A 19999-nucleotide genomic window follows, 5' to 3' on the forward strand; every position below is an offset into this window, starting at 1 on the left:
TGTCCAGACGGAGATCAGTAACAGTGACAAGTGGTGTCCCTCAGATGACTGGGCACTGTTTTTTATCTCCATCAATGACATAGACAGTGGCACTGAGTGCACCTTCAGCAAGTTTGCAGGGGACACCAAGCTGAGTGGTGTGGGTGACATGCCTGATGGACAGGATGCCATCCAGTGATGCCTAGAAAAGGTTGAGAAGTAGGCCCATGGGAACCTCATGTGGCCAAGTACAAGGTCCTGCAGCTGGGTCAGGGCAGCCCCTGGTCTCAGTACAGGCTGCGTGATGATGGGATGGAGAGCAGCCCCGCGAAGAAGGACTTGGAATTACTGTGGATTAAAAGCGGGACATGAACCAGAAATGTCTGCTCACAGCCCAGAAAGACAACCTGGGCCTATCATTGTATATCACTGAGATCTAAACCAACACACATAAAAGACATGCACTAGCAAGTCATGAAAACACTCTCTTCAGAACTGTACATCCAACAAATCCACAGGAACTGAAACACTTTTTAAAAACTACCAGGAGGTAAAATTGATTCATTTTGATAAGGCTCATGTACATTGCCAGCAATTCACAAATTATTATTCATGACTGATCACTTTGGAAGCCAAGAGAAGGGGAATAACCATGAAGATATTACTGTAAAGTCTAGCAGAGTACACAAGGATAGAAACAATTGGGCAGAACACCACTGCCCTTTGATTCAGCAGACATCACACCAACCCATCTTGAACTAATCAGCAGATAGAACAGATGTTGTTTTTGCACCCTGGTATCATGTATTAAAGAAAAACATTCAGAAAAACAATCTTGGATTAAATTATATAGCAGGTATAAAATCAGCAAAGACATATAAAATATTTACAAAAGCTTTCCTATTTTCAAAGAAGGAGCATTGTGTCTTTGTGACTAAAAAGGGGCAGCATCCTCAAGCACTTTACAAAAAAAAAAAAAAAGGCAAACTACTACTCTAGATTATGCTCAGGTGAAAGCCATCTATGTATCCTTGCTTTAAAAATATTAATACAGAGAGTATGGTGTACATACATTAAAAACAAAACCTCCACTGAAATACACACTTCCCACAACCTCAAAGAGATTTGAGAAAAAGATATATATTTCATTTCTCAATAAATCTCTGAAAATCTTGTAGCCTGGAATATGTATAGATCAACAAAAACTTTCTTACCTAGGGCCTCTAGGGCCTTCAAAACGTGCTGATCTGGGAGGATCTGGAAGCAATCCACCTGATCTCACCGGTTTATCCTGCACAACAGGCGTGTGTGTCGAAGACACTGCAGAAGTGCCTTTCAGTTCCCCACACTGCTGTTCAGATGAAATGTTTACAGTTTGTTTACTAAGATGACCTTGAGATTTTCCATGGTCAGATGAGCCAAAGGATGAACCTACTTGAGAATGGTAAGGTGAATAGCTAGTTGAACTAGCTATTTTTGATGCATAGGTACCAGGGGTGGGAAGGAGAGCTGGCCTTGGTGCTTCAGTAGCTTGACTGCTCTGAGAACCGGATCCTGAAGGGACAGAGGAATTGGATAACTGAGAAACAGAAGAGAGGGGTGGGGGAGCCAGTGGAGGCGTGGTTGAAGGTAAAGTTGGAGGCATAACAGGAATGCCACCTTGACCAGTTTGGGAATATGGAATAAATGGAGGTGGCAGTGACACATTTGCAGGATATTGATTCTTCAGATTTTGGAGTGAGGTCACTTTTTCCTGCAGATGTGACTGAGTAACCTTCATCTGTTCATCCCATGCTTTCCACTGCTTCTCATACTCTTGAAGCTGGTCTTTGTGAGGGTAGGTCTGAAGCTGATGCTGCCACTGCTGGTTCATTGATCGCTCCCAATCTTTATGAAGCTGCTGGAACTGTTTTTGCTGTGCCTCATAATGTCGCAGCTGCATGTCCACTGACATTGTCTGCAATGAGATGACAAGAATAGGTTCAAAATACCTCAGATAGTCAGTTACTCTCAGAGCCATGTATTTCAGTATCACTTGTACTATCACAATTTCTGATGACTTGGGTGCAAGGCTGAGGAAGAACTACACTGTAACAAAAACACTAACAGTGACATCTAAAGACATTGTGAAAATTTATATATTTTATGACCATATACTATATCTATATATAGAAGACTCCAACAGGACAGCTGAAGAAACCTACGATCTGTATAAACTGTACTATTAGTGCATCCTAACAATGGCTAAAGCTCAAATCAATCTTCACGTATATACGCTTCAGTTTTTGCTATTAACCTGCTCAGAATTGCCTCAGCTATCTGCCATTATTTTTCTCTAAGCCTCTGCCAGATCTTATTTGCACAAATGAAGCTTCTTTCAAATTCTGTCTTTCATTATGTGAAGATATCAGGCTTGATTTTGCCTGAAATTTTTAAGGTTTACCCAAAGATATTAAAAAAAAAAAAACCACCAATTTTGTAGGTTGAGCAGACAGCCCAACCTACAAAGAAATGTTTAATGTATGAACTCTACCAACTCAATAAGAGTTGACTCAACCCTCTAATACAATAATCAACTTCTACTTAAAAGCTTAAAGGTCACAATATTGGTTTTAACTGATTACTTGAGTTAAAAATAATGTGAGATACTGATTCTTAAAACTACATTTCCTGTCTATTTTTGTCATGTACATTTATGATTGTACATATTTATTTCTGTAAAAAAGAGCAGCTTCCAAATTGCTCTGTGCAATCATCTGTTTACATAACTTTTCTGAATTGTTTCTCCAGTGGCAAAACACTCAAAGCTGAGTAAATTCAATATTGTGTTCAGCTTTGCTCCTGTATCACCTAGGTACATCCAAAAAAATCTTACGAGAAGTGTAAAATATTGTATTTCTCATCCTACCAAAGCTTTATCACCATCTGCCAATGTTTTTTCATTCGGAAGTTGTGACAGTAGGGAAAATGGATATAAACTTCTACCCAAGCAGAAAAAGTAGCCAGACAAATGAGCCAACCATTACAAATTATTCAACTATGCATTTTTCAGCAGACTGAGTGCTGGGTCACCCAGGATGTATATCAAACCACCTCCTTAGTGTCTCACCTCTAAGTGTGGAGGCTGTTGCATGATCTGTTGATACTGCTGTACTATCTGCTGCAGCTGAGCGTGCTTCTGCATTATTCTCTGATACTGGAACCCAACCCGCTGATGGGGGTGCTGCTGCCATTGAGCTGCTGCTGCTTGCAATTGCTGCAATCTCAAATCCTCCTCAGGGTCATCAGGAGGTTCAATATTGAGCTACAGAAAAAGGTAAATACTATAAACAAAGCAAAGTTGCATCTGTCAGAAAAAAATACACTTGGCCACTACACATCTTACAGGAACTTTCTCACTGTTCCTACTTTATCACTCTATTTCAGCCACCCACAGCTCTTGGAAGGCTGATTTTTACCCCACCTTTTCTAGATGTGAACACATATTTTCTTAATGCGAACAGTCTAATCTAAAGGTTAGGCTGATGGCAATTAAGTTATTCATACATAAAGAAACTACCTACAGGAAAGAGCTCAATGAAAATCTGTTATCTGCCACTCACAGTAAATGTAATGAGAAACAGGTTTCTCACAATGAGGTAAAGTAACTCCAAGTGCATTATTTCTGCCACTTTGTAGGAACCTGCATGCTGTAAGTTAAAGTGGAGCACATACTGTTCAAACATCAATCATGACCTCCATCTATAATACAGTAACTGCTACTGAGCATGCTGATTAAAAAACCTCTGTGCAAAATTCTCGGCTTTCAGACCAATTCTAACACACAGAGAGAAGGGGAGCCAGAATTCACCAAGTGCCAGAGAGAGATTAAAAAATAGTGTCTTAAACATAGCATTCCTCAAGAACTGAGTACCTACCTGGTTTTGCACTTCAATGTCATGAGGTGCTCTCACAGACAACGCTGTGGATGGTGCGGGGGACTCAGCTCAGACTTGCTTGGTGCATGTGTGGGTGAATATGTAATTTTATACACAAGAAGTGTATTTTCTAATTGGTGCAGCTTTAGCAAATGTTTTTTTAAGACTGCTTCACAACATTTAGTTGTTACAAAGTATACAAGAGAATTTGATGGCATTAATTTTCCTGGGGTTTTGGCTCATCTAGGACACAAGGGAGTGGCATCACTTTCCAAAGCCTACCTGAGTTTCAGTGGATGTAAGAGAAGACTCCTCTTCTTTGGATGCTGGAGGCAGGGATTCATTAAGAGCAGGAGGTTCAGACTGCTGATTTGAAGCACTCATTTTCTCTTCTTCAGGCTTTGCTCTCTGCTCATCCTTCACTACTGGGCTTTTCATCTGCTGCTGTCCCTGAGCATGGGCCTTTGCCCTTTGCTGCAGGCTAAGCAGGTGCTGCTGGTACCAGTATTGCTGCTGTTCCTGTAACAGATGCACATTTTCTAAGTTTCACAAGAAAAACAATAGAAAAACATTAATGTTAGCCATTAGAATCATACTGTAGAAAAGTTTTTAAAACTGTTTTAAGGAAAAACTCACTTCTTCAGGAACAGTATTGCAATGGATGTCAGAAAATTAAATCAAAATTCATAAACCATTATGTGATGCACAGAACCCACAATGAAATTTATTTTTTACCCTAACAAGCTTACTATTCTCTAACTATAGCAAACAATACTAACAAAAATCTGGAGCACAGGCAATAATAAGCAAAATTACTACAGACATGCTATAAGTACCATGTTTATTGGTATTAGAGCTTTTTATAACTAAGAACTACAGTAAAGAGAAAAAGAAGGAAATGAACAGAAGAGATTAAGAGGATGAACAGGGAACACAGCTATCAAGTAGACTGAAAATAGCAGCTGAGAAATTGTGGTGAAGATGTTTGAACAAAGCTATGGAAAGAAAAAGAAGAATCAGAACCAGTATATAGTGAAGATTATGTATAATCTGAATTCTCATTAATTCTGACTCATTCAACAGCTGAAGAGGGAAGTGGATATGGTTCCATCCCCAAAAAAATGATCCATTTAAGAAATAATAAGTTTCAGTCTTAAATATTTCAAGGTAGAATTAAGAGTACTCAAGGCAGATGACAGAAGCTTCAAACAGTAAGCTGCCACTAATATAAATAACAAAAGACTAGAAATAAGTATCTCAACACTTAAGCACTAGTGTCTTAAAGAGGCATGAATAAGAACCAACAGTTCTGTATCTCTTCCAATATGAGAAATATCAGTCATCAAATTAATAGAAAGACATCTGTGGAGGCTACTCTTCACCTGATATGGTCTTGTGCCACTCTATGAGAGATCTCTCCAAGGGCTAAAATTTTGTGGATTCAAGTCATAGCTCAGAAAAATCTACATATTTTGAAAATAAATACACCATTTACAGCTAAGGCAGCTCCTGTATCCTAGGAAAGTATTACTACACCCTTGATTTTTAAGTTGTTCTCTTAACATCTGCTTTTAGTCACCATCAAAGACAGAATGATAAAGTACTCTAATTTTTGGTCTAACCTAGTGCAATCATTCTTGTGCTCTCAATTTCATTACCTCTGAGAATCTGTGACTGATCTCCATCCTTTATACCTTCTGTTCTTCCTTTCCACCCAGGCATGCACAGTTACCAAAAAAAAACCTATATAAAGCCCAGTCAGAAAAGAATCCAAAAGATGCAGGCATTTCAAAATAAAAGTGTGACAACATCAAAGCAGCAAGTGCTGTCTGATGAGATTTCTCAGAAGTGAATCACTCTGCCCATCTTAAACAGGTTTAGAAGAAGAGTAATTTTCTGCTAGAAACCTACCTCATGCTCAGATCAGAAATTATGTTTTCTCTTGGTAGGAAACACAAATATGGAGCTGTATTTTTTAAAAAAATACTTCTGTAACTTGGAAATGAGGTCAATGAAATGAGAGACTGTGCTTCACAGACTTTATATTGATCATGCAATTATTCCTGCCATGAATCTTTTTAACAAGAATATGTCTCAGAAGAGTTCCACAGTTTTGGGTGGAAGATATGCATTCACACTGCAGCACAGACTGTCAGAAACATTCAACAACATGCTGAAATAAGTGCAGCTCAAGGGAGGAGCATACTTTCCCAGCTATACAAAGCCTGATTCAACTATCCATCTCAAAAGGCACTCACTATAAGGTGATTTGTCATCATGGTGCTTGATGCTATGATGGGTGAGCACATGTTCTACTGCCACAAGATTGTTGTCTCCACTGATCCATCTTGTTTCCTCCTCGTTCCACCAACTGGACATAGGGCTAGAACTCATAACATGACATGGGCTTTCCAGAGCTATGGTAATATAACTATCTATTATTTTCAGCAGATGAGTCTGTGACATCTATTACTGTGCTATCTGGAAAGTATAAGAAAAGCAGAAAGGTAGATCTTTACAGCTTAGTTGTAACAGAACAGAAGTGCTAGTGTAGAAAATTTTTCATTGATGAAGAATTCAGTTATTGAGTGCTCACCTCCTCACAATGACTTGTCATTCAATTGGACTCGTCATCTTTCAAGTCCAATTGTAATCCTTTAGCCCAGGGAAAACACAAGCATCAACAGAGGCCTTTTCCCATCTCTGGCTGACCAAGAGACAATGCCTGCTGCATTTTACAGGAACATGAAACCAGCACTATCAGCTCCTGGCCACAGGACATAGCACCAAATACGTTAATGTGAAGTCCACACCAAAGGACTACTCCAAAGCTAATACAGGTGACCCTAGGCCATAACATAATACCTGCTTTGGGGGACACTATGTCCTTTCCAGGTGAAAACTGCAAAAGAATGGTTCAGCACCCTCTACAAAACAAATGAGCTGTTTAAAGAGAGCAGCAGTCTGTTAAATGGTGAGGTGGTTAAGCTGAGGTAGCTTTAACAGATGTAGATAAATGCATATTTATGGGTACAGATGTACCCATGCACCCTTGGAGTAGGAAGAGCATTGCCAGCAGGTTGAGGAAGCTGATCCTGCCCCTCTGCTCAGACCTGGTGAGGCCACAGCTGGAGAGTTGTGTCCAGTTCTGGGCTCCTCAACACAAGAAGACTTGGAGCTCCTGGAAGAAGTCCAGTGGAGGGCAATGAAGATGCCAAGAGAGTGAAGAACAGGCTGAAGAACTGGGACTGTAGAGCCATGAGAAGACAACTGAGAGGGGACCTTGTCAATGTGCAGAAGTATCTGAACGGAGGGTGCCTAGAGGAAGGATTCAGACTCTTCTTGGTGGGACCAAGGAACAAGGAAAGGGGCAATGGGCAGAAACTGATGCACAGGAAGTTCCACCTGAATATGAGAAAGAACTTTTTTACATGCAGGGGTCTGAGCACTGTAACAGATTGCCCAGAGAGACTGTGGAGTCTCTCACTGAAGATATTCAAGAACTGTTTGGAATACACAACTCTGTGCCATGTGCTCTGGGATGAACCTCCTTGAGCAGGGAGTTGAACCAGATGACCCCCTGTGTTCCCTTCCAACCTTACCCAGTCTGTGATGTGGTAAACAAATAGCAGCACACATTACCCAAGTATCAGATGGAACATTAAGGAAATACCACAGTTATTTTAAACAAATTTGATAAGAATCCAGCAATTTAATCCAACTATATAACCATGGATGAAACTACACTAAGCTCATGATACTGTCAAGACAAAGAACAGTATCTTAGACTGGAAAGGAAAATAATAAAACACCAACTCATGGGAAATTGTGTAACATCTCAGTTAAGAGAAAAACACTGATATATTTGTCTGCAGCCACTGTTACTGTGGGATGAGAAACAGAAATAATTGCTTTCAATTGCCAGTTTAAACAACAGCTTAACAGGATACTACAAATGACAAATTACAGTTTCTTCACGTGGCTTTTCAGAATACTAAAAGGCATGAAAGCCTTAGCTTTTCCTATTCCTTATAGTGTAAAAACTTGTTACTCCAAATCCTGTCTCTTTTTACAGCCTAAGATAGCCAAAAATGTATCAGTCTGTTATAACAAAGTTATGACCAGGAAAATATATTCCTTTTGAATTAACACTGAACTTGAATGAGAGCAAGAAACTACTCAAGATAGAAGCTGTTTGTATAAACACTCATAAACCAAGCACTATAAATTTCAGCAGTATTCTGCTGCTTCCATGTGTGCACACAATAAAGCATTATTTGCAACTCTTCTGGAGATATTTTATCAATATTTTATCATTGAGCTCAATAATTTAAGAAGTCAACAAGCTGACTCAATGCCAAATAAGCACCACTTTCTACACATGACTTTTTGAGGTTTTGTCATTAAAAAATTAAATCTTGTTGTTATCACTGTAAAAGATCAATTAGTACTGTCCATAACCTTCACAAAAGTAAGTGAAATGAACTGAAAGCACTACTTTGCCAGGCAGTAATTAGTTATATGGTACAAATGTAAAAACGGTATATCCCAGCAATCAGCAAATTCAAAGTGCCACAGCAAATTCAATATGACACAATAGGACTTTTGCAAACCTAGCTTTAAATAGATTTAAATAATTTAAATAATAGATTAAATAAAGGAATTTCAAAGAATGCAGCTCAATTTTGCTCTTGCAGGTGGATGCCAATAAGATAACTCTAAACCCATGCAAAAGCCTCAGTGAATCTGCCTGACCATGTACACAGCTGAGGGCCTCCCAACACTCGTGCCTTGCTGTGCATGCTGAACTTCAAGCTTGGATTGTCCCTGACAGTGCAGATGAACTGTCCCATCAAGTTCACTGGAACTGGTCTCGTTTAGGAAGTGAAGCATACAAACATTCTGCAGTATTTTGGCCCTAGTGTACACACAAAAATCACACAGCTATAACATTTTTCACTTCAAGACATTTCAGAGCATTTCCCTCCAATGCCCTATGCAATTTTGTACTGGAAGATCAAGCACGTGTAGCACAAAATGTGGATTAAGTGTAAGTAGAGGGCAAGTACGTACTGCAACAGAAACATTTTTGCAGCTTTAACTGTGTGTGATAAGACTAGAATAGTCACCATTCTACACTGATCAGGCAGACAACTGCAACTCAACACCTTAAAAAAACTATAATAAAGAAATCACTGAAGACAAGTGACATCCCGCAATGTGCAACAGGGAAACCGACTGCTGCATCTCACAAGTGGCCAGACAAAGCCAACAGGGGTTAGGGGCGGGTCACACACATGCTGTACTTTGGAATACATTCTCCAGGGACCAAAGCACGCTCAAGAAAATTAAAGCCAACCAGGATTAACATTTTTCCCTAAACAATTTTCCTCGGGAAATGACAATTTGTTACATCCCTACCAACACCACTGGACAAATCAGCCTTTATGAAGGTTCCCCTAAGCTGTGCCATTGCCACACTTCCACGGATTGCGTCCAAATCCTTTCAATATTATGCAAATACGGTGTGTTTATTAACTGCCCTTACTCGAGGACCTTTGCAACACTCAGAACCCAGCGGCTCCTCGCCACCGCTGCCCTGGCGAGTCCCCGCTGCCCGCCGGGCGGCCTTACCTGGGGAGTCATGGCGGAGGGGTCCGGCTGCTCCGCGCCCCCGCCCTCCTTGGCGGCACCTGGCGCTGCCTCCGGCGGGGCAGCGGCGGGCGGGGGCAGGGACGTCTGGGGCGGGGGGAAATGAGCCTGCGATGGCTTCACCGGGGGAGTGACGGAGGGGGCCAGGGTGGGCTGGGAAGGAGAGGCCTGGGAGGAGAGCAGGTAGGGCTGAGCATGTGCCATGTAGCCCTGGGCAGGAGGCGGCAGATAGGGCTGGGAGGCGGTGGCCGTCGGGGGCTCCAGGTAGGAGGGTGGAGGCTCGGAGAAGGAGGGGGGCGGCTGGGAGGGCTGCGCCCGGGGCAGGTAGGGCTGGAGCGGAGGGGACTGCGCGGGGGGCGGGTAAGGCTCGCTCTGGGGCGGCGGCAGGTAGGGCTGGGCGGGCGGCAGGTACGGCTGGGCGCCGGGCTGCGGGGACTGCGGCGGCGAGGACAGCTCCATGTCCATGGGCACCGGCTCGGCGGGCACCGGCTCGCCCCAGTCGCCGTGCCCGCCCGGCGGCTCCTGCCCGTCGCGGTCCCGGGCCGCGGGGGGCGGCTTGCGCGGCGGCGGCTCACGGTGGCCGTACTGCTTCTGGTAGCTACGGACCGGCGGCGGCACCGGCGGCTGCTGCTGCCAGTCGGTGAAGGAGCCGGGCAGCGGCGGCGGCGGCAGCCCCGGCGGGGGCGGGCCCGGCGGCGGCGGGGGACCCAAGAGTACGGACTGCAGCTGCTTCTGGTGCATCTGCTGGAGCTGCTGCAGCTGGGCCAGGTGCTGCTCCTGCAGGCTCAGGAACCCCGAGGAACCGGCGGGCGGCGGCGCGGCGGCGGGGGGCGCGGGCCCCGGCGGCGGGTAGCTGGGGAGCGGCATCGGCGGAACGGCGGGAGGCGGCACGTTGGGGGGAGGGATGGGCAGCGGCGGGGGCGGGATGGAGGTGGGGGGCGGCGGGTAGTGCCCGGCCGCCCCGTACAAGCCCCAGGCCGGGTACATGGCGGAGCGCGGAGCGGACACAGGCCGCGGCGGCGGGCGGCGCACGGCGCCTGCGCGGGGAGGCCCCACCCCCGCCGGGCAGTCGAGCGTGAGCGCCGCGCCAGAGCGCCCCGCTGGGCGGGTGGCAGCGCCGCCTGGCGGACAGCTGCCCGCAGCGCGGGTGAGGCGAGCCCGGAGCGACAGCCAGCCAGCCAGATCGCGTCCGCCCCGCTCCCCGGGGCAGGAGGCGGGACGGGGCTGGCCACACACGGCAGCCGCTGCGGGACCGGCGCCGGGGCTTCCGACGTGTGTGGGGTGCCGCCAGGCGCTCCGCAAGCTAGGCTGTGTATAGCGGGCCCGGCGCTCCCGAGGGCCGCGGTGTCCCTGGGGCGGCGGCATCTGTGCCTTCTGTTACCCGCGCTGAAGCACGATTTAAACGTACAAATACGTTCTGCAGGCACTTAGCAATGACTTATGGCAAGTGCTGAACGCCTGTGGCAGGGCAGAGGTGTGTGTCTGTCTGTGTGAATTCCAGTAGCGGGGCGGTGGAGCCTGGCATCTCCAAGTCCGCAGCACAGCACCCCGGCGGTGCCCCCGCTCCGTGTCCTCTGCAAGCACAGGAACCCTGAGCAATTTTTGTTATGTTCAGTCTCTAGTTCATACCTGCTGAATTAAGGGTCCCTGGCCAGTGGAGAAAGGCGTGGAGGAAAGGTCCTAAGACTTTTCAGTCAGGAGAAATATCAAGAAAATCACATTGTTAGGTAGAGAAGAAGCTTTATCCTCTCTGGTGGAAAAGCTGGACTTTATTTTCACTTGTTGCTAAATTTCAGAAAATCCAGAGGAGATACACCATGAATCTGCAAGAAAATATTTGACTAAATTCAACTGAGATGCAAATCTTTTAAGAAAACTATCATAATTTAATACTTCTAGAACTGCCTTTTCTATTCTTTAGTATCCCTTCTTTTCATTTAGAGGTGATTATTGATCCTTTTCTGTTTAGGATGGTCTGTTTAGATTTCTCTTGCAGTGAATATGACTTTCAGATAGCATTTGTATTTTTAGCATTTACTGTTCATTATATACTTATACTTAGCATTTATATACCTGAGTTCAATGGCCCAGTTTACTCACTAAGCTTTTGAAACTCTGTCCTTCCAATATAGGGAATTCCTGTTGCAAACATCCTTTAATTTATCTTCCTGATCTATTCACTCCATGTGAGTTCTTTTGTGATCAGCTTACTAACAGTTATTTCTCCTACTATTTTTGCTGTTTGTTGTGGTTACTCAATATTGTCAAGAGACTTGCTACTTCCCTTATGAGGGAATATGTGTGCCTAAACACTTTCAGGGCAATTACTTTCCAGCCTACATTGTGGAAGCCAAAATGTAACTTCCAAATAACTTTACAGATGCTTTTTCAATATTCAAATTGGTTTATGTCGCAGTACAGTTGACTCCCACTAGACAAGATAAACTACTTTACCCAATCTACCAAAAAAGCAACCCTCTTAAGTTCACATTATGCCCTCTGATTCTTCCATTCAGAATATGTTATTTTTATTCTTTTTTTCTGTCCAGTCTGCAACATTAATGGGTGTCATCATGTTGGTTTGGGTTAATTTTTTTTTAAATAGCTCATATTCCTCCTGCTTCTAAACACTATTATACCACATTTAGTTACCCCTTAATTAACCAGTGTCATATCTTGGATCAGCAGCTTAAATTTCTTCATCTGGTAAGGCTGTAGTAATCTTAAACCTTCTGGTGGCTCCAGAAAGGAGTAAAAATTATTTTCTACCACTCTTTGCATATTTTCAGTTTTTCTTTATGTGGTGCTCCTGTATGTTCTCTGTCTTCTGAAGCTATGGAAACCTGCTACAGCAGGAGACAGGATGTTAGGAGGGAGGCTGAATTCTCTAATTGCACTGCAAGCATCTGATATCTAAGTCCTGTGAGGTTTAAACCAACTGCCAGAGTTGAGTCAAGAAGGAATTTCTCTTCTGGTTTGGACTGACAGAGCTCTCCATTTGTGGGAACATCAAAATATTCTAGTTTACCAAAGTCTTTCCTGTTACAATGGTCTTTCTTCCTCTGACATACTATAAATTGGATCAGACACTGGGATGCCATGGTGTGCATGGAGTAAACACTTTCCTCTGGAACAAGTGTTTGGTACACAGGTTGTCTGGCATTGCAGGAGAAGGACCTGATCATTCAGGTGGTCCTCTCCTGTCTTATTTATCTTCTGACCAGGCTCTTTGAGTTAATAGCCAAGTTTTTTGTCTTACCAATTATACTCAATTAATGAAAATTTCCTGATGGGTGTGCTCACTGCCAATACCTTCTTCTGCTCATCCTCCAACCCTCCTAACACATCTCTAGCAATTGCCTTACACCTATTCCAGATTCCTCCTCCTTTTACTAAAACAAGGCAGAGTAAAAGGAATAAAAGATTTCAGTAAATGAGCACATTTAGTTTGATGCCTACCCACCGTCTGTGCTAAATACATATATTTTCATGAAGTCCCTGCAAAAGGCATTCTGCTGGCAGGTATATGTTCCCCAAATTCATCCATCAGGCTGCTATGCCTTTGACCTCTTCTGTGCCAGAAAGACTACTTTCAAATGTTACCCTAAGTGCCCATTCCTTTCTTCTTTCTTCTCCAGTCCCCTTCCATTTAGGTTAATTCAAGTGAAGTTATTTGCACTGAAACAATTCTAGTTAACTATTGACTCAAAGAAGTCTTTCAAAACTAGAATTATTCTGAAAAGCACTTTACAGAGATCTAATACTACAACTGTTTCTCAGTCCTCACTTGACTAAACATGGGCTTCAATTGTTCATGACAATACTTGATCATTAGCTTAAAGAAATATGGATTGGATTGAGAGAACAAAACTAAGGATATAGTTTTTGAAACATATGTATTATATACTAACTGTAAAATCTCTCCATTGTTGGCTACTTTCTTCCTGGCTAGAGGTGGAGAAAATTAATTTTGATTGTGATAGCCTGGGAGGGGCTAAATTTTCAAAGTGTCAGTATGCTGTTATTTCAGGGATGTTTAATAGGGGAGCCTGCAACAAGCAGAGAGATAGCACGAGAGGAAGGTGTGATGTGTTCCCCAAGTTTCCTGCAGTATGGTGCAGTCAAGGAAGTTACCAGGATGTCAAGAGCATTTCCCAGAGACAGGAAATTATCTTTGCTGCATGCTGTTCAGCATACAGACAGCTAAGTTTAGCTATTATAGAGTTGTTAAGGTTGGAGGAGACCTCCAAGGTCATTGAGTCCAACCATCAACACAGCACTGCCAAATCCACCACTAAACCATGTCTCTAAGCACCACATCCACACTTTAACACTTCCAGGCCCAGTGATTCTACCACTTCCCCAGGCAACCTACTCCAATGCTTGACCACCTTTTCAGTGAAGCATTTTTTCCAAATATCCAATCTTCCCATGGCACAACTTGAGTCCATATCCTCTCATCCTGTTATCAGGGAGAAGAGACTGATGCCCACCTGGCTACACCCTCCTTTCTGGCAGTTGTAGAGTGATAAGGTCTCCCCTGAGCCCTCCTTTCTCCAGACTAAACGCCAGCTCCCTCAGTTGCTTCTCATCAGACTTGTGCTCCAGAGCCTTCCCCAGCTCCACTGACCTTCTCTGGACAAACTCCAGCACCTCAGTGTCCTGTCTTGTAATGAGGGACCCAGAACTAAACACAGGACTGAAGGTGCAGCCTCATCAGCACCAAGTACAGGGGGAGGATTTCCTCCCTAGTCCTGCTGGCCACACTATTCCTGATACAGGCAAGGATGCTCTTGGCCTTTGTGGCCACCTCTGCAGCCAAACCAGTGTAAGGGACTACAGGATAAAGCTCTTAAGGTTTAGAACTTTTCTTAATTATACCAAGAATATAAATTTTCAGTCTTCTCCTGTACTACAGATTCAGCATTTTGGCCAGGAAGTGTGCTTTGGCATGTTGGCTACTGGTGACCCTCTCCTCAGCACACAGCAGAGACTGAAGAGCAAATTATATTGCTAAGAATGAAGGAACAATGGAGGAGATATGAGAATGCTGAGTTATGGCTTTGAAATACTTTTCCCCCTACATTTCTTCATGTGGTTTAATAATTTTTTTCCCTCCCTCCATGACCACTTCCTTCCCTACAGCAAATTCTGCAGGTCTCTGGAAGACTCTTTATCTGCAACTATTGTTATTATTCCTCCACAACAACTGTGCTCCCAGCCCACATTAATACCTTTGCCCATCAGACACTTTCCTTCTTGTCCCTGATACATAACAAAAGTGATAAGGCTTTGAGGTGCATAGGACCCAAACAAATAGGAGTGAAAGACCCAACCCTGCCCTGCACCACTCTAAATGTAAGCAAAACAACTGGGCTGCCAGCTAACCAAGGACAGAAAGAGCAGTCTGAGAGGACACTTAAACTTCATTCACTCTGCAGTTGAATAAAAGCCTATTAATTCTGAATTAAAATCTAGACTGCTTTTCCAGAGAAAGCCACCAACTGGTGCAGATCTGATGTCTTTTCTGCAGAATGCAGATTCTGATTTGACTGAACAGGTGTGAGGTAGCTTCCCAAAGGAATACCTGTCCCAGGTATACTCCAGGTGCAGCAGTAAGAAACTTAGAATCTCTTCTGGTTTCATTCTCAGTCAGAGTTGCATCATCAATATTTAATTCAGAATGCTGAAATCATGTTTTCCAATGGTCCTGATGCAGAGCTAGGCACATTCTTGGTCCCACTGCCCTCTGTTTCCCATATGCTTCTCCCACCTGTAGGTAATCAGACCAAGGCACAGGATGGATGAATAAAACCAGACTCTTCAAAATAGCTTTTTCTTAGAAAAACAAGATTAAGAAGTCGGTTTGGTGTTATCCACATGAGCAGAGTTCCAACAAAAGAAGAAAGGAGGAGGGCAGAATCAGAAGGACCCTTGTCCTGGCTCACAGTCCGGGCATTGATGGCTTGACTGGACGGGTTAGAATCGGGGAGCTCCATAATCATCTGGCATCCTCTCAATATTGTACCTGTCAAAGAAGCAAAACTTATGAAGACAACCTACTCCACATTGCTCCCCTCCCCACTGTGGTGGTGAATCTACCCCCTCTTCCTCCTCAGGGCCGCACTGCCACCCCAGGGATCCCTGCTAGGCCTTGGCCTTTGTGTAATGAGTTACCTGGTGAAGCATCCCTTGAGCATACCAGGAAGCCTTGCATGACTAAGGTCAGAGAACAGCACTGACTGTACTGGGAACTCCCGTTGCTGGTCTATGGTGAAGGATGAGATTGCCAGTCATCCTCTGACAATCCTATCTAAGTCATGGCCTGAGTGGAATGGTACCAATGCTACCAGAGTTTTGGAAATTCTAGTAGTTACCAATCTGGATTATGGCCAAGGTGTAAAATTTATGCCTGACTAAAAGCAATCATCTTGTGACCCTATAAGCAGTGGTCTTAAGTGAGGCCCTTAGAGCTTTCCTGGACTGCTATGGGCTGCACCAGCACCTCTCTCTGAGCAGGAAGCCTCAAGGTCTCAAGGCTGAGATGGTTGAAGGACCATCACTCAAGCTCTGCCAGTTGAGAAATGCAGAGACATTCCATGTTTTTCACTGAAGCTGAGAGGAATTTCTAACTGGTACCTTTATACATTTACCTATATGTCTATGTCAGTGTGCAAGCATGTGAATTAGCTGAAATACTTTTTACTGAGTATATTATGAATACTGCTTCCTGAAAATATAATTAAGTCACTGTTATAATTGTAGTAAACCCTACTGAATCACTTTATAAATGTTAAATGTTTTAACTTTATAAATGTTAGTCAATGATCAAGTGCTTTCAAAATCTAATTAAGACAGAGCCTGTTGACCAAGTTTGGGACTAAGATTGGATGCAGCTGCACCTGGACTCCATCAGGAGTTTGGAAAGCAATCCAAATGACTGGGAGGGTCGTCCTTTGCACTTCTGGTCTCCATGCACAACATTCTAAAGTGATTTTAAGTCAATTTTCCTCTGTATGTTTCATCAGTAATAGAATGAACCTTGCCATTAAACTCTGTTAAAGTCACAGTGCTACAATCTTATATTAAAAGCTGCTTTTGCTAGTGTACCCTTGACAGTGATTCTTCAAGTGGACTAAAGCATTCATTTGTGACACCCATGCAGCAACAGGCTTACAGGTAAACTGAATAGTTTTACTTGTGAAAGTAAAAAGTAAATTTACTTGTGAAAGTAAAAAGTCTTCATAATGTTGCTGTTATTCTTCACCTTAAACTCAGCATCAGACATCTCAAAAACTCACCATCTCCAGAGAAAGGAAAACCCCTGCAGTTTTGTAAGATCTGATTTAGGATTTAAGACCAGATCACCACAGAAAATAAATTTTTAGACACTCAACTTATAATTCACAGAATCATTTAGACTGGAAAAGATCTCCAAGATACTGAGTCCAGCCTTTGGCAGAATATCACCTTGAGAATTAGACCATGGCACTAAGTGCCATGTACAGTTATTTCTTGAACACCCCCAGGGATGGTGACTCCATCACCATCCTTGGCAGCATTTTCCAAAAGTTCATGGTCACAGTGAATAAGGAGAAAAGGTGTTTTGAGAGAAAAATCTTTTGAGCCACATTCTAATTATAGATCAGTTAAAACTTTACATATCTATAGCAATCAAGCTCCTAATTTCCAACATGCTGCACTAGTATCCTTCTGAGTTGGTTTGGTTTTTAGTTAAGAAGCAAATTCAGTCTCTTATCTGAGGGTACACAAAGCTACCAAATAAAATATGGAACAGGAATGGTTCTTTTCTTCAAGAACCTGTAGAATGCATTTGCCTGGTAGTCCTGCTGCTGCTGGTGAGCAAAACTGATCTATGGAAACACTGGCCTTGAGGAAACCACTTCTTCAGATAAAGACAAGTGAACATGTAGACTGCAATAAGAATGGGTCTGTGACCAGTCTCTTCCCAGCAGTAGCTGTACTTCAACTTCTCTGTAAACACCAGGCCTTTACTGCAGCCTGCACTATAGACAGTGAAGGAGGGAAGTACGTGGTGACAAAGTCCCTGTCAGACAAGGACTGCACTGGGCAGGATTCCTCCCTGTCAGGGGGCCCTTACCTGTGCCTGGAAATATACATTATGGGCACTCCAGGGATTTTTCGTATTCTCCGCTTGAGCTCTTTATCCACTGTGGCCACAATGTAACATTTGTGCTGCAAAAAACCAGAAGGCAAATCAGATTCAACACCAGAGAACCCCAGAAAGGAGTCATGGCTGACCAAATGTTCCTATTCAGTGAGCTCATTGAACAGAAGGAGGCTGAGAGTCAGCAAGGCATTACCAGGACTTGTACAGAATTCCACAGCAGACTAATAACATCCCTCTGCTCACCAAAATAGACTCAAGAAATCTCTGAAACTTGTCCAGCCTTTCAAGCTGACAGCTTTCCCATCCTAACTGCTTCCTGATGCTCTCCTATACAACAAGAATGCTTAGGGAAGATAATACCTTGCATCAAATAAAGTTGTGTTAGAACTAAAAATGTCCCTTGGTGAGATTTTATAGTTACTCTGTGGGAAATGTAAGTCAGTCAGTAATTAGGAGGGTTCAGGAATTTTTAGTATGTTAGCACAGCACAGAAAATGTCAGGAGGGGAATACCTGAGTGACCCTCTGCACCAAGCAGTCGTCGGCGTAGGTTCCTTTGTGCATACACGGCAAGCGTTCAAAGCGAGGGTCCTTGGCAATTCTGTAGGGACATAAAAAGCAGCATCTCAGCAATCAGACCAGAGCACAGTAACACAGCATGGAGCAGCAAGAACACCCCTTTCTGTGATATACAGCAGAACACTGTTCTCAAAATAAGGGATGAAGGGATGGAGTAAATGGTAGACAAAGGTCAAGTGAAATGACCTGCAAAAAAAATAATGCAATTTGTCTAGTTATTATAAGGTAAGTATTTCTTAGTACCAAGTTCAGGACCCTGCAACAGCCTAACCACCCTCTAGTGCAGGAGCACCAGTCACACCATGTGTTTTTCATTTGTTTATATTAGAGCATTAAATTCTAGAAACAGAGAAGAACACGCTGCACCTACCTTAATGCCACACGGTACTTCTGTCCTAACTTTTCAATTTCACCCATTACACAATCTGTGATACATGGAATACCTAAATGCAAAAAAAGCCCGCATTAAAACAAAGCAGTATTTATTCCCAGACCCCTACATACTGCCCCACATGCCCCACAAATATCATGGAACTCCATAATGTATTACTTACAGAGACAACTGATAATGTTGCAAGGTGATAAAATGTAGAGCCACCAAGTTTAACCATGCCATGGTAATTTTAGATTTTTAAGCTAACTCTACCTTTGATGAGATTAGCATTTTAAAACTGTTACTTGACTGAAACCAGAGGCATTGCCAGGGTTACCACAGCTTCATGACTATAGCACATATTCTTTCTGCAAGATTTCTGTTATTCTCAGTCAGGGGCATGAGGCTGACAAAGCACATTACGAGCACACTGGCACTGTGTGGTCTGAAGAAGCTGTGAGTGGTGCAGAAACTCACACTTGGCATAGAGACAGTCCATCATCGACTGCACTAGGTCCAGTTTGGCCTTGATGGAGAAGTTGATGAAGTTAGTGTCAACCAGGATGTGGTAAGGAGGGCCCAGCTGTGTATTATATTGGAAGAACAAGCAAGAGGGATGCTGGGGCCTGCCAGGAAGACAAAGAATTCAAATCAGTTAATTGAACTTAACATCACATCCAATCCTACAACTTGCATAGAATGGAAGAAAGGTAATGAGCAGAAAAACCCATCAGGCCTCCTGCTGCCTCCCAAGCACAATCCTTCGGTTTGGGGCACCACTTTTTCTTCTGACGGTATCGCTCAGAAACACCCTCAGCTCCAGCCTGCAGCGTGGCCGGCCTTCCCTCCTTCCTTCGTCCTCTACCTCCCCAGTGCCTCGGCAGCACTTACACCTCCCGCTCTTTGATGGCACTCGGGTCCTCCTTCTTCTTCACAGGGGCTTTTACGCGGTCCTTCTCTTTACTGCAAAGAAACACAGGCATTACCGGGGTACGGCGATAGGGAAGAGCTACCGGCGGCCGAGAGACCTGGGCCGGGACCTCCTCCCGAGCTGGACACGAGGGCGCTCCGGGCCCGGGCCCAGCCGCAGCCGCACTCACAGGCGCTCGTCCCGGAGGCTGATCATGCGCTTCATGACCGCGTACTTCCGCGCCTTCTTCTGCTTCCCCTGCAAGGACACGGACGCACAGCCGCGATCAGCTAAGGAGAGACTCGATCCCAGCCCCAGCCCGACCCCGATCCCAGCCCGACCCCGATCCCGGCTCACCATGCTGACCCTGCCGCTCCCGCCGCCGCCGCGTCCCTGGTGCGTCACCGGCCCCGCCCCGGAGCGCGTCACCTCCGGCTG

The 19999-nt window shown here is 44.1% G+C and overlaps 2 protein-coding genes across 4 annotated transcripts in view; both read right to left on the bottom strand.

Moving 5' to 3' along the window:
• The window catches only part of YLPM1 (YLP motif containing 1), a 35693-nt gene extending 25135 nt beyond the window's left edge, over positions 1–10558 (bottom strand). For all 3 annotated transcript variants that reach the window (XR_010440476.1, XM_064714580.1, XM_064714579.1), the window contains exons 1-4: positions 9531–10558; positions 4179–4415; positions 3089–3283; positions 1194–1936 (exon numbers count right to left, since the gene is read on the bottom strand). Coding sequence is in view for 2 of the 3 variants with exons in the window: in XM_064714580.1 (XP_064570650.1) it covers positions 1194–1936; positions 3089–3283; positions 4179–4415; positions 9531–10535 (2180 nt within the window). In the remaining variant the exon portion in view is untranslated. The remainder of the gene's footprint in view (positions 1–1193; positions 1937–3088; positions 3284–4178; positions 4416–9530) is intronic.
• Positions 10559–15182: 4624 nt separating this feature from the next.
• Positions 15183–19971, bottom strand: FCF1 (FCF1 rRNA-processing protein). Its single transcript, XM_064714958.1, has 8 exons — positions 19919–19971; positions 19752–19819; positions 19543–19614; positions 19129–19277; positions 18649–18721; positions 18213–18300; positions 17671–17765; positions 15183–15576 (listed from the first exon to the last, which is right to left on the bottom strand). The coding sequence occupies exons 1-8, from the start codon at positions 19919–19921 to the stop codon at positions 15528–15530; spliced, it is 597 nt and encodes a 198-aa protein (XP_064571028.1). The 5' UTR covers positions 19922–19971; the 3' UTR covers positions 15183–15527.
• Between the last annotated feature and the right edge of the window lie 28 nt (positions 19972–19999).

This window comes from Zonotrichia leucophrys, chromosome 5 (assembly GCF_028769735.1).
Source record: "Zonotrichia leucophrys gambelii isolate GWCS_2022_RI chromosome 5, RI_Zleu_2.0, whole genome shotgun sequence".
In the NCBI taxonomy this organism is placed as follows: Eukaryota; Metazoa; Chordata; class Aves; order Passeriformes; family Passerellidae; genus Zonotrichia; species Zonotrichia leucophrys.